This window comes from Puma concolor, chromosome D1 (assembly GCF_028749965.1).
Source record: "Puma concolor isolate L17-30 chromosome D1, mPumCon1.1.hap2, whole genome shotgun sequence".
In the NCBI taxonomy this organism is placed as follows: Eukaryota; Metazoa; Chordata; class Mammalia; order Carnivora; family Felidae; genus Puma; species Puma concolor.
In genome coordinates this window covers 49,306,675-49,321,458 of record NC_141676.1, presented here as the reverse complement: position 1 = coordinate 49,321,458, position 14,784 = coordinate 49,306,675, and the positions used below count along the sequence as shown (strand labels likewise).

General features: G+C 35.0%; 1 protein-coding gene across 3 annotated transcripts in view; it reads right to left on the bottom strand.

Annotated features, from left to right (window-relative positions):
- SBF2 (SET binding factor 2) overlaps positions 1-14,784 on the bottom strand; it is a 490,797-nt gene that overhangs the window by 216,669 nt on the left and 259,344 nt on the right. For all 3 annotated transcript variants that reach the window (XM_086678004.1, XM_086678005.1, XM_086678006.1), the window contains exon 7: positions 947-1,079. In XM_086678004.1, the coding sequence (XP_086534130.1) occupies positions 947-1,079 (133 nt within the window). The remainder of the gene's footprint in view (positions 1-946; positions 1,080-14,784) is intronic.

Here is a 14,784-nt window from a genome sequence, read left to right as displayed (position 1 = left end):
AGGTAACAGTGACTCCTTTATGGGCTCTTCCCCTCAATAATGATGATGATTTATCTAAACAAAACAATCATTCAAATTCCATTTTTTGTACTTGATGTTTGAATTCAATCAGAATGGCAAAGTACAAAAATTAAGGCATAGAATGCTCTCTTATCTAGGGGTTAAGAAAGGCACATAGTAAAAAAAAAAAGAAAGAAAGAAAAATTTTTTAAATAAAATATGGAGGCAGTCTAAATTTTTTTCTAGTTTGTATGACTTAAGATCCTAAGTGTTATGAGTATCAAATTGATAAACAGTATATTAGAATAAAATATTTTATTCATAACACTATCAAGCATCACTGTTTAGATTGTTTTGGTTTTTACTTTTTACTATGGAAAGTTTTAATGTGTCCCCCAGAAAATAAAGAGGAAAAAAGGAAAATGAAACCCCATGTATCCAATCCAGATTTGACAATTACCAATGCATGGTTACATGTATGTTTCTACCCCTTTTCATTCTCTCCCCTACTGTATTATTTGAAGCAACTCCCAGACATCATATCATTTATACATAAATACTTTAGTAGATATCTAAAAAAAGGTAAGGTATCTTTTTAAATATACATAATACCATTATAACTCCTAAAAATTAATAAGTCTTTAATATCAAATAACCAGAACTAACTTAAGACTTTTATCACCAATTGTATTCAGAGAGAATTAAATGTTGCTGACAATACTATGCAAGTTATTTTTTCCACTAAATTAATCAACATTCAGTAATGAACAACTTGGAAATTTTCCAAATTCTAGGTTAGATTTCCATCAGAATCATGTGTACAGTGTAACTTTGTAAAATATGCCCTTGTGGTTCAAAACTATTGACTGTGCTATGACATTTCAACTAATCATCAATAAGTAATGCAGAATTCAGAATAAATTAAAGTACCAAGTAGAAACCTCACCTATATTTAAGAGGAAACATTAAAGATTCCAGGGCTCTGCAAGCATCACTAAGTCTCTGGAAACTTGCAGAATGGAAGAGAACCTTATTTTCTGTGAGAACTGCACAGAAGAGGCTGAGGACATTTTGAATTCCTGAAAACACAAGAGCAAATGCTTACCAAATGCATTTAATTTTATATGTGATGCCAACAAACAGACTAAGAATGACATGGAATGAAAAAGCCAATATTTTTTAAAGCTCTAAAGAAAACTATTTGGTTAAACTATAAACTCCATACAATCTATGGGTATTTGTTTTCCCAAACTTTCATTTTGTCTTTATTCTTCAAATCAGTGTAACACTCAGTGAACATATCAGTTGTTTGGAAATACACTATTACCTTCTTTTCAACTTCATCTCCAAGGACTGTACTTAAATCCCTGTTTTAGATTCTGGCAATGTTAAAAAACTTTTTTCCCCTTTGAAGTCAATTTGTCTGATGTTAATATAACTACACCAGCTTTGTTGTTGAAAATTTCCTGGTATGTCTTTTTCCATCTTTTCATTTCAACCTTTCTCTACTTCTTGTAAATATAGTTGGCATTAAAAAAAAAAATCCATTCTGACAACTTTTGTCTTTTAAAGAGATCATTTAATTGACTTATATTTATTGCAATTATTTCTATATATACATATAATATCTTATTCAATACTTTTTATTTGTTCTACCTTTTTTACCATTTCTAAATGATTAATAGAAATGGACCTTCTTTTATCCCCTTCTAAGTCCCCAGAATTTATAAGCCCTATTTTTTCTAGTGACAATGCTAGAAAATACAGCCTCAAACATACCAAATTGAAGTTAAAAAACTACATCATTTCTTATTTTCTTTTTTATTAACAAATCATCCTTAAATTATCAGTTGAACCTTAATTACATGGACCCACTAAATCAAGAGTTACCATTAGTTTTCTAAGGTAAAATACTTCCTCTATCTCCCTTTACTACAGCTTGTCCCTTCACATGAGGCATGCAGATATCTTCTTAGCCCATTAGTAACTGCCCATTATCCTCTTTTATCACTCCCAGCTTATCCCATATGATACACCTGAACTTATAGTTCCATTTTAAATTTTATCTCATTTTGACTAATGTAAAAGTTTCATAACTAGTTTCTCTAATCCAGTCCTTATTCATTTCAAATCTATTCTCCGGCATGATGGACATAAAATACAAATCTGATTATGTCACTTTCATGCCTCAATCTCTTTGGTATCTTCCCATCCTTTTGGGTAGTGATTTTCAAGTATACTCTGTTCCACAGAAGCAATTTATTAAGAGAAGCTTTGCTTCAGTTTTATATATTAATCTCTGTGAACCTCAGTTGGTAAAATGAGGATAATTTCAAAACCTATCTTATAGGGTTGCTATGAAGAAGAAATGAGATAATACATAGAGTTCTCAGCATGGCACCATGGTAAATAATATATATAGATATATTAGCTGAAATTATGATTATTGTTGCAATTACTATTGTAATTATTATAGTTGTTACCATTAATTTCCTTTGAAGTTAGGATTCTGATGCTAAAACTGTTTGAAGACACCTGACGTACCAGACTAGGTCTGAGCTCCATGCCAAATTGTCTTTATGGTCTTACTTCCAGATTTCCAACCCAGCTACTGCCTCCCACCCTTGTGTGATCAATATTAAACTAACCTAGCTCTCAGAACACTTCTTTCAGTTTGATATCTCTGCTTCTTATATTCATGTTCTTTTTTTTATGTTTATTTATTTTTGAGAGAAAGAGAGAGAGAGAGAGAGAACACAGGGGAGGGGCATAGAGAAAGGGAGATAGAGGATCTGAAGCAGGCTCTGTGAGGGCTCAAGCTCACAAACCATGAGATCATAACCTGAGCTGATGCTGGACGCTTAACCCACTGAGCCACCCAGGCGCCCCTGTTCGCTCTTTTTGCCCCTTCATTAAAATGCGAGTCCCTCAAAGATAATACTGGGCCTTATACATTGCTATACCCCTCCTGCCAAGAACTGACTATATAGCAGACACTCAAAAATGTTTCACTGAACTGACAAGCTCTCTTGGTGACTCTATGGTGACAGGAGTCACTATAAAAAGATGTTAAAACTTTCATTAGAAGATATCAGATAATATCTTTATAAATTCAGATAGGGAAAGTGTAAAATATACACGTCATAAATTAAAAGATTGATAAATTCAATAATTTTAAATTGAGAATTTCTGTCAAAAAATAACAAAAAATGAGGACAAGTCTCAGACTGAGAAAAATTACATAGGAAGTATATAAATGTGAAAAAATGTTGCCAAAAAATATGCTGCCCTTGCTGGAGGAAACAAATCCAAAAATACAGCTAAGACCAATTTCAAAGAATTTACTGCCTAATTTTTCTTCTAGGAATTTTATGGTTTCTAGTTTTATATTTAAGTCTTTAAACTATTTGAGTTTTATCTTTGTATGTGGTATAAGAAAGTGGTTCAGTTTCATTTGTTTGGCATGCAGTTGTCCAGTTTTCCCAATATAATTTATTGAAAAGACTGTCTTTTCCCCCATTGTATATTCTTGCCTCCTTTTTTGTAGATTAACTGACCATATAAGCATGGGTTTATTTCTGGACTCTAGTCTATTACATTGATCTACATGTTTCTGTGTCAATACCATACTATTTTGATTGCTATAGCTTTGTAGTATAGTTTGAAATCAGATAGTGTGATACCTCCAGTTTTGTTCTTTCTCAATACTGCTTTGCCCCCAATAATGTTCTTTAGAACTGTTTTCTCTACACTCATAATTTGTTCTGGAATCAGATATTCCAATTAGTTGTTGCATTTCTTTAGTCTCATTCAATATGGAACATTATCACAATATTAACAAGTTTTTTTTTTTTTTTTACTGAGGTAGAATTCACACCATAAAATAACCATTTTAAAGAGAACAATTTATTGATTTGCTTATGTTGAAACATTACTGCATTCCAGGAATAAATCCCCTTTGACCACAGTATATGATCCTCTTAACATGTTGTTAAATTTGATTTACTAATATTTGTTGAGCATTTTTACCTCTATATTCATTGAGATTTGGCTTGTAGTTTCCTTCCTTCCTTCCTTCATTTCTCTTTTTCTCTTTCTTTACTTCCTTCCCTCTGTCTTTCTTTGCTTCCTTCTTTCCTTCCTTCTTTCTCTTTTCCTTTCTCTCCTCCTCTCCCTCTTTCTTTCTTTCTTTCTTTCTTTCTTTCTTTCTTTCTTTCTTTCTTTCTTTCTCTTTCCTTCTCTCTTTCCTTTTCTTCCTCCCTCCCTTCCTTCTTTCCTTCCTTCCTTCCTTCCTTCCTTCCTTCCTTCCTTCCTTCCTTCCTTCCATGTCTACATCTGGCTTTGATATCAGGGTAATTGTGGCCTCATAAAATGGGCTTGGAAATGTTTCCTCTGCTTCTACTTTTTTTGGAAGAATTTGAAATGAATAGGTATTTTATTTTTCTTTAAATGTCTGGTAGAATTCAGTAGTGAAGCCAGGTGGTCCTGAAGTTTTCTTTCTGGGATGTTTTTGATTACAGCTTCACTCTTCTTACTAGTAATTATTTGTTCAGATTTTCTATTTCTTTATGATTCAGTCTTGGTAGGTTGTATGTTTCTAGGAATTTATGTGTTCTTCCAGGTTATCTAACTGTTGGCATGTAATTATTCATAGTACTCTCTTATGGTCCTTAGCATTTCTGTGGTATCAACTGTAATGTCTTTTCTTTCATACCTGATTTTATTTGCAGCTTCTCTCTTTTTTTTCTTAGTCTTGTTAAAGATTTGTCATTTTGTTTTTCTTTTCAAAAAAAATCAAACAAACCAGATCTTAGTATCATTGGCCTTTTTTATTGCCTTTTTAACTCTATTTCATTTAATTCTGCTCTGATCTTTCTTATTTCTTTCTAACTTTAGGCATAGTTTGCTCTTTTTCTAGTTCTTTGGAATGTAAAGTTAGCCTGCATATATTTGAGATCTTTCCTTTTTCTTAATGTAGGTATTTATTGCTATAAACTTACATCTTAGATATGTTTTTGCTGCATCCCATAAATTTAGTATGTTGTATTTCCACTTTCATTTGTCTTATGATGTTTTTGATTTCCTTTTTGACTTTTTCATTGACCCATTGGTTGTTAAGGAGCACATTGTTTAATCTCTATATATCTTTGAATTTTCAAATTTTCTTATTAATTTCTAAGTTTTATACCATTGTGGTTGGTTGGAAAGTATGCTTTACATGATTTTGATCTTCTTAAATTTATTAAGACTTGTTTTGTGACCAAACACATGATCTACCCTGGAGAATGATCCATGTGCACTTGAGAAGAATGTGTGTTCTGTTGTTGGATGAAAGGTTCTGTATACACCTATGAGGTCCATCTGGTCTAACGTGTCATCTCGGTCTTATTTTTCTTAATTGATTTTGTCTGCTTATAAACCCATTGTTGAATATGGAGTACTGAAGTCCTTTACTATTATTGTTTTGTTGTCTATTTTTCCCTTCAAATCTGCTAACATTTGCTTTATATATTCAGACACTCCAATGTTGCATACATAAACATAATTGTTATATCCACTTGATGAGTTGACCACTTTGTCAGTATACGATGACCTCTTTATCTCTTATTACAGCTTTTGGCTTAAAGTCTATTATGTCTAATATATCAGTATAGCTACCCATGCTTTACTTTTATTTCTATTTGCATGGAATGTATTTTTAGATACTTTGACATTCAGTCAATGTGTGTCCTAAATGCTGAAGTGAGTCTTTTTGTTTTGGGCTCTGGTAAAGACAGCAGCAGGCACCTGAAAATGTGCTAATTAGAAGCTGAACCTTCAGACAGGTACTGGTAAAGTAGCTGGGAGAAACAGTGGGAGATGGGCATTTTTGGCAGCTCCCTCTGCAATGAGTTCTGGAGGGATAGTCGCTGTGAGTGCCCAGAACTCCATTAAAAACTGCCTGTGTGTTTACTATAGTCCTGTGAGACTCATGAACAAAAGCTCTGCTGACTTACAGAGTTAGGAATTTGGAAGACCCATCCCTTGGGCAGGAGCCTTAAAAGTTGGGGTACAAGATGTGTGATCCAAACTCCTCACTCTTCAAGTTGTAGTTGGGAGTTGAGATTTCTCTCTCCGATATATAGCATTCTGCAAGGAGTGCTGTTTATGGCAAAAATGTATCTTAATCTTTCCTACCCATTTCAATGTGTGTATTTGTCAAGGGCCCAATGTATAGGAGTTACTCAACTGGTTTCTGGATTTCTCTCAGAGAGAATTGCTCTGTGTGTAGCTGTGCATTTGATGTATCTGTGAAAGGATTGAATTTAGGAGCCTCCTCTGTTGCCTTCTTGGTCCAGAGTCTCCAGGTAGGCCTTCTAAGACTTATTTTCAGGATTTCTCTGTTAAATTTCTGGCAGGTGTGCCACTAGTCCCAAATAGGATTGTAACTTAGACAAGCAGAATTAGAGGGTTTTTTTGCCTTTCATTTCCTACTGTGTTCAATACTACTGTTACTGACAATGATGTGGATTTAAGCTTTCCGTCCTATTTGGCGGCAAAGCTGCTGGTTATATGGCCAGCTCTGCCCTGGAAGAAACTATCATTCTTACTGACAGAGCTGAAATGTGAGGGAGATGGTAGCAACTTCAGCTAAGAATGCTGCAGATTTTTACTGTTCTTACCCAAAATACAAGCATGAATAACAGCTTCTAAATTTGTTTGCTTCTGGTCAATTTTTAGAGCTCTGAAATAGTTGTATTCAACAATTATTGTCTAGTTTCATACTGGTTCTTTGGGGAAGAGATTTGCTCATCTCTTTATACTGCTATAAGCAGACATGTGGTCCTTGGTGATGTCAGTTTTGCTTACCTAAATTTTTACTTAATGTTGTCCAATTTTTCTAATGGATATTTCACATTTTTCCTTGCAACTAACAAGCAATTTGTGGTCTGACACTTTAGGCCATGCAAGTATCTTGCTCCTCACCAAAATTTCTGCCTAGATTTATTTTTTATTATTTTTTAAAATGTTTATTTAGTTTTTAGATTGAGAGACACAGCAGGGGAGGGCAGAAAGGGAGGGAGACAGAGGATCTGAAGTGGGCTCTGTGCTGACGGCAGAGAAGCCAATGCAGGGCTGAAACTCATGAACTGGGAGATCACGACCTGAGCCGAAATGGGACACTTATCCAACTGAGCCACCCAGATGCCCCAAATTTCTGCCTAGATTTCACATCTACTGATAATTACTGCAAAAATCAGACTTTGCTATGATGATTATAAAATGATTTTCCAAATCCAGCACTTCTTCCACATCCACCAGTTAGCACTCAACATTCTGCAATTAGTAGACTCCTCATTTATCCCTCCCTAACATGCTTATTTGTGTATCCCCTATCAGTTTGAACTCATGAATTCCTATTTTTAATCCCAACATTCTATAAAGTCATTACTAACTTAACTATTTTTTGTGCTAAACAAGTCCTAGATTTAGACAGTGGGCATGACTTTAACCTAGTTCTTGTGCCCTGTGACATGAACCCACGTTTTTTTCCTAGTTTTTTCTTACTTTCTGGCTTAACAAAACAATCCAGGCTCATATTATAACTACCTTGTCCCTGCCCTAAGGTCAGCAATTTCTCTAAGAAGTCCTGGCACTATTTTGTGAGGTATGGTATTAAAGACCAAGATCCTGAATTAGTTCCTTCACGTTTGCTATTAATTGTGTTATATATTTGGGGGCCCCCATGCTGGATGCATTAATATTTACAATTGTTATATCTTCTTGTTGGATTGTCCCCTTTATGATTATATAATACCCTTCTTTGTCTTTTATTAAAAGTCTTTGTTTTAAAGTATTTTGTTTGATATAAGTATTGCTACTTTGGCTTTTCTTTTTCTTGACATCCATTTGTGTGATAAATGATTCTACATCCCCTCACTTTCAATCTGCAAGTGTCTTTAGGTCTACAAAGAGTCGCTTGTAGGTAGCATATAGATAAATCTTATTGTTTTACCCATTCTGTCACCCTATGTCTTTTGGCTGGAGCATTTAATCCATTTACATTCAAAGCAACATATATATATATATATATATATATATATATATATATATATATATACACACACACACACACACATATATATAGCCTTTTTTAAATTATTATTTTACTGATTTTGTCATTCTTTCTGGAGATTTTTGCTAATCATTCCTTATCTTTGTCACTTGTGGTCTCTACTTTGCACTTAAGAGTCCCCTTTCATATTTTTTTGCAGGGCTGGTTTAGTGGTTACAAACTGCTAGTTTTTGTTTGGGAAACTTTATTGCTCCTTCTATTCTGAATACTGATAATAATACAATAATAGTAGGGGACTTTAACACCCCACTTACATCAATGGATAGATCATCTAAACAAAACATAAACAAGGAAATAATTTGGGTTTTTTTGTTTTTAGTCTTTAGGTTTTTGTTTTTGTTTATTTGTTTGTTTGTGTTATTTGTTTGTGTGTTTGCATGTTTTTGTCTCCTGTTTGTTTTCCTTTACAGGGCTACTCCAAGGAACAAATCAAAGCACACCTGGTGGAGGGTACAAAATATTATTGTGAGTAAGGTAATAAAATAACCAAAGTCACAACAGAGAGCAAGTAACAATCCCCGAAAAAACACCTCCTGAGGGCCAGGCTCTAGACAGTGTATGACCCTCCTTGAATATAACAGTGCTCACAGGTGCAGAGCACACAAGCTTTTAAAATGTATAAGGGACAGAAAACTTGCGAAAATGAGGAAACGGAAGAATTTTCCTCAAAAGAAATTCCAGGAAGTAGCGACAACTAACGAATTGATCAAAACTGATTTAAGCAATATAACTGAACAAGAATTTAGAATAATAGTCATAAAATTAATTGCTGGGCTTGAAAAAAGCATAGAGGACAGCAGAGAATCTATTGCTACAGAAATCAAGGGACTAAGAAATAGTCATGATGAATTAAAAAATGCTATAAATGAGATGCAAAATAAAATGGAGGCAGCCACAGCATGGACTGAAGAGACAGGGGAGAATAGGTGAATTAGAAGATAAAATTATGGAAAAAGAGGAAGCTGAGAAAAAGAGAGATTAAAAAATCCATGAGTACAAGGGGAGGATTAGGGAACTAAGTGATGCAATCAAACAGAACAATATCCATATCACAGGAATTCAGAGGAAGAGAGAAAGGGGCTGAAGGCATACTTGAACAAATCATAGCTGAGAAATTCCCCGATCTGGGGAAGGAAACAGGCATTGAAATCCAAGAGGCAGAGAGAACTCCCTTCAGACGTAACTTGAATTGATCTTCTGCACAATTTATCATAGTCAAACTGGCAAAATACAAGGATAAAGAGAGAATTCTGAAAGCAGGTAGGGATAAATGGTCTTAACACACAAAGGTAGACACATAAGGGTAGTAGCAGACCTATCTATTGAAACTTGGCAGGCCAGGAAGGAATGGCAGGAAATCTTCAATGTGATGAACAGAAAAAATATGCAGCCAAAAATCCTTTACCCAGCAAGTCTGTCATTCAGAATAGAAGGAGAGATAAAGGTTTTCCCAAACAAAAACTGAAGGAATTCATCACCACTAAACCAGCCCTACAAGACATCCTAATGGGGGACTCTGAGTGAAATGTTGCAAAGACCACAAAATACCAGAGACACCACTACAAGCATGAAACCTACAAATATCACAATGACTCTACCCATATCTTTCAAAATAACACTGAATGTAAATGGACTAAATACACCAACCAAAAGACATAGGGTATCAAAATGGATAAAAAAACAAGACCCATCTATTTGCTGCCTACCAGAGACTCATTTGAGACCTGAGGACACCTTCAGATTCAAAGTGAGGGGATAGAGAACTATCTATCATGCTATTGGAGGTCAAAAGAAAGCTGGAGTAGCCATACTTAAATCAGAAAAACTAGACTTTAAATTAAAGGCTGTAACAAGAGATGAAGAGATGTCAGCTGTGCTGACAGCTCAGAGCCTGGAGCCAGCTTCGGATTCTGTGTCTCCCTCTCTCTGTCCTTCCCTGGCTCACACCTCTGTCTCTCTCTTTCTCTCAAAAGTAAATAAACATTAAAAAAATCTGCTAGAACTGAAACACAAATTCAGTAAAGTCCCAGGATACAAAATCAGCATACAGAAATCTGTTGCATTTCTATACACCAGTAAAGCAGTAGAGAAATTAAGGAATCAATCTCATTTACAATTGCACCAAAACCAATAGGATAGCTAGGAATAAACTTAACCAGAGCATTGAAAGAGCTGTATTCTGAAAACTATAAAACACTGATGAAAGAAACTGCAGGTGACACAAAGAAATGGAAAAACATACCATGCTGCTCATGGGTTGGAAGATCAAATATTGTCAAAATGTTTATACTGCCCAAAGGAATTTATACATTTAATGCAATCCCTATCAAAATGGGAATTTTTCACACCATTTTCCACAGAGCAGTCCTAAAATATGTATGGAACGACAAAAGACCTCGAATAGCCAAAGCAACCTTGATGAAGAAAAGCAAAGCTGGAGGCATCACAATTCCAGACTTCAGGTTATATTACAAAGCTGTAGTAATCAAAAGAGTATGGTACTGGCACAAAAATAGACACATAGATCAATTGAACAGAACAGAAAACCCAGAAGTGAAGTCAGAACTGTATGATCAATTAATCTTCGACAAAGCAGGAAAGAATATCCAATTATCCAAGAGAAAGCCAGTCTCTTCAAAAAATGGTGTTGAGGGGCGCCTGGGTGGCGCAGTCGGTTAAGCGTGCGACTTCAGCCAGGTCACGATCTTGCGGTCCGTGGGTTCGAGCCCCGCGTCAGGCTATCGGCTGATGGCTCAGAGCCTGGAGCCTGTTTCCGATTCTGTGTCTCCCTCTCTCTCTGCCCCTCCCCCGTTCATGCTCTGTCTCTCTCTGTCCCAAAAATAAATAAACGTTGAAAAAAAAAATTAAAAAAAAAAAATGGTGTTGGGAAAACTGAACCATAGTATGCAACAGAATGAGATTGGACCACTTAATTACACCATACACAAAAGTAAATTCAAAATGGATTAGAGACCTAAATGTGAGACTTGAAACCATAAAAATCCTAGAGGAGAACAGGGGCAATAACCTCTTTGACATCCAGCTGGAGCAACTTCTTACTAGATATATCTCCTGAAGCAACGGAAACAAAAAAGCAAAAATAAACTATAGGGACTTCATCAAAATAAAAAGCTTCTGCACAGCAAAGGAAACAAGCAACAAAAGTAACAGGCAACCTGCAGAATGGGGGATGATATTTGGAAATGATATATTTGATAAAAGGTTAGTATCTAAAATATATAAAGAACTTACAAAACTCAACACTCAAAAATTAATAATTCACCTAAAACATGGGCAGAAGACACGCATAGAGAAGTGAAATTAGTCAGTCAGAGAAAGACAAAAATCATATGACTTCAGTCATATGAGGACTTTAAGAGACAAAACAGATGAACATAAGGGAAGGGAAACAAAAATAACATAAAAACAGTAAGGGGGACAAAACAGAAGAGACTCATGAATATGGAGAACAAACTGAGGGTTACTGGAGGGGTTTTGGGGGGGATAGGCTCAATGGGTAAAGGGCATTAAGGAATCTACTCCTGAAATCATTGTTTCACTATATGCTAACTAATTTGGATGTAAATTTTAAAAAATAACGTTAAAAAAAAAGAAGACACACAGATATTTTTTGAAAGAAGACATCCAGATGGCCAACAGACACATGAAAAGATGCTCAACATCACTCATCATCAGGAAAACACAAATCAAAACTACAATGAGGTATCACCCCACACCAGTCAGAATGGCTAAAATTAACATAAGAAACAACAGGTGTTGGCAAGGATGTGGAGAAACGGGAACCCTCTTACACTAGGGTGCAAACCAGTGCAGTAACTCTGGAAAAACAGTATGGAGGTTCCTTAAAAAGTTAAAAATAGAACTATCAGCAATTATATTACTAGGTATTTACCCAAAGGATACAAAAATACTAATTCAAGGGATACATGCACCCTGATGTTGATAGTAGCATTATCTATAATAGCCCAATTATGGGGAAAGCCCAAATATACACTGATAAATGGATAAAGAAGATGTGGTGTGCATATCACACACACACACACACACACACACACACTGGAATATTACTCAGTCATGAAAAAGAATGAAATCTTGCTGTTTGCAACAACATGGATGGAGCTAGAGAGTATTATGCTAAGTGAAATAAGTCAGAGAAGGACAGAAAGATATAATTTCATTCATATGTAGAATTTACGAACAAATGCACAAAGGGAAAAAAAGATAGAGGGAAGCAAACCAAGAAACACTCTTAACTACAGAGAACAAACTGGTGGTTACCAGAGGGCAAGTGGGTAGAGAGCTGGGTGAAATATGTGATGCGGATTAAGGAGTGTACTTGTGATGAGCACCGGGTATTGTATAGAAGTGTTGAATCACTATACTGTACAACTGAAATTAATATTACACTGTATGTTAACTAACTGGAATTTAAACAGGAACATTAAAAAAAAAGGACCAAGATTCTGAGTATTAGGGTAATGTTAGATCATTTTTACTGGGAGTTTTTGTTCCTGAGTCACTTCAGTAGACAAACATAAGAAATATATCCATGTACACATATATATATGCACAAATATATAAACATATATACATGCATATAGACAGATACATATACATGAGAAATCCTGGGTCCACACCATTACTTTTAATTCCAATCCATTCCTACAGGGTCTCCCCACTGACTCCAACACATATTTGTGTGTGCCTTCCACCAGTGAGAACCCTGGAGAGTAATAACATACACATATTTATCCATTTGCTAAATCTTATATTACATATAAAGTAGTTGCAAAATTTCCTCAGCCATTCTAACTCAAAACACCACACCAACTAAAAAGGAGCTCATGATTTGTATGTAATTCTCTCCTCAAACCGGTCCAAAACTGAAGTTAATCAAACACTGCGTATGCAAGTTACTTTAATTAGTTTTTCTTTTCAGTGGGGCTAGGTTCTTCATTTGAAAGACAGTGGAGTTTGTTTCCGTACGCTTTCAATTTTAATATATTTTTTTTGTTTCTTCCATCATGACTGATTTAGGATTATGTTCTGAATATGTAAGACCTACATATACTTCCAGAAGTGGAATGTATATAAAAAGTCTACTCAGAGAAGTGTCACTCCTTCCCTGAATTAATAGTATTGTGCCCAAATCAATTTCCTGGTTGTTATAATGTACTATAACTACATAAAATATTATTTGGGGGAAATATGAATGATGTATACATGAGGCTTTTCTGCACCAGTTTACTGCATCTGTTCTGAGTCAAAGTACTTAAAAACAAAAAATCGGAGTGCCTGGGTGGCTCAGTTGGTCACGTGTCCAACTTTGGCTCAGGTCATGATCTCGCAGTTTGTGAGTTCAAGCCCTGCAATGGGCTCTGTGCTGACATCTCAGAGCCTAGAGCCTGCTTTGGATTCTGTGTCTCCCTCTCTCTACCCCTTCCCTGCTCGTGCTCTCTCTCTCTCCCAAAAATAAACATACATACAAACGTACATAAATACAAACAAAAATTTTTGTTAAAAAAACTCTGTGGTCGTATCAGTTTTCAATGGTTGCTGTAACAAATTACCACAAACTTAATGGCTTAGAACAACACGTTATCTTTTATATTCTATTTTTTTATGTATAATAAGTCACTGTGATTAAGTGGTTGTCACTTTGACATGGAGGAAGTCCACATTACATGCTGTTCTTTTCTAGTAACAGGATATTCCTTACTAGTTTTGTCTTGTTTATGGCACCTAAACTTTTCAGAGTTTATCTGGCAAAAGGAAACATTCCCATTTTTTCCAGGAGACATTTCTGAAATCTTACTTAAGCACATTGTCAGTTTTATTACGAAGATGTTTCATATTTTAGCCAAATATTTTTATAGTAAGAATTCAGAATTATTTTAATCATTAAAATGGTTTTATAATATGGCATATGTCTCCTACTTAACAGATGTTTATTGTATAGCAAACTGAATTTCATGACATTTTATAAGGCTCTCATTGTCAAAACCTTTAATAAAGTGAAAAGGTACTAAACGCTCTTTTCCTTGATACCATTGCATCTGTCTACATTTCATGATTAAATGAATGCTTTGCAAAAATATTAGTCTCTGTACTGTAAATAAAACAGGGGTGAGGATGGTGCAGGGGGGGCTGTTTCTTAAAATAATTTCTTTATGTTAAGCCAGTGCTTAAGAGGGGGGCTGTCAAGTACTTAGTCATCCTTTTTATGGTATTAGGTAATACAGCTTTTCAGAAAGCTTAGATCTGAATTTGTTATGAATAAAAATACTAACAGATACTTTATATCTGTGGGAACAATTTCAACCAACTCCTGTTCACTTTTCAAGAAAAACTCTTTGAAGCATATTAACCATTAAATGTATAATACTTATTAGCTTAGTTTTTCTTGGTTTATGGAAACATTTATATAAATGTGAAAATAAGTAATTTAGAATTATGATTAAAGTATGCATTTGCTTAAAAAACACAAACATATTACTATGAAGTTCAGCAGGTCTTAATGTTCAGAAGTCCTATTTTGGGGTTTTCCAGTTTCTAGCAAATGCCCACATTCCTTGGCTCATGGCCTCCTTCCATCTTTAAAGCTGACAAAAGCCAGTCAAGCGTTTCTCATTTATGTGATGTCAGAA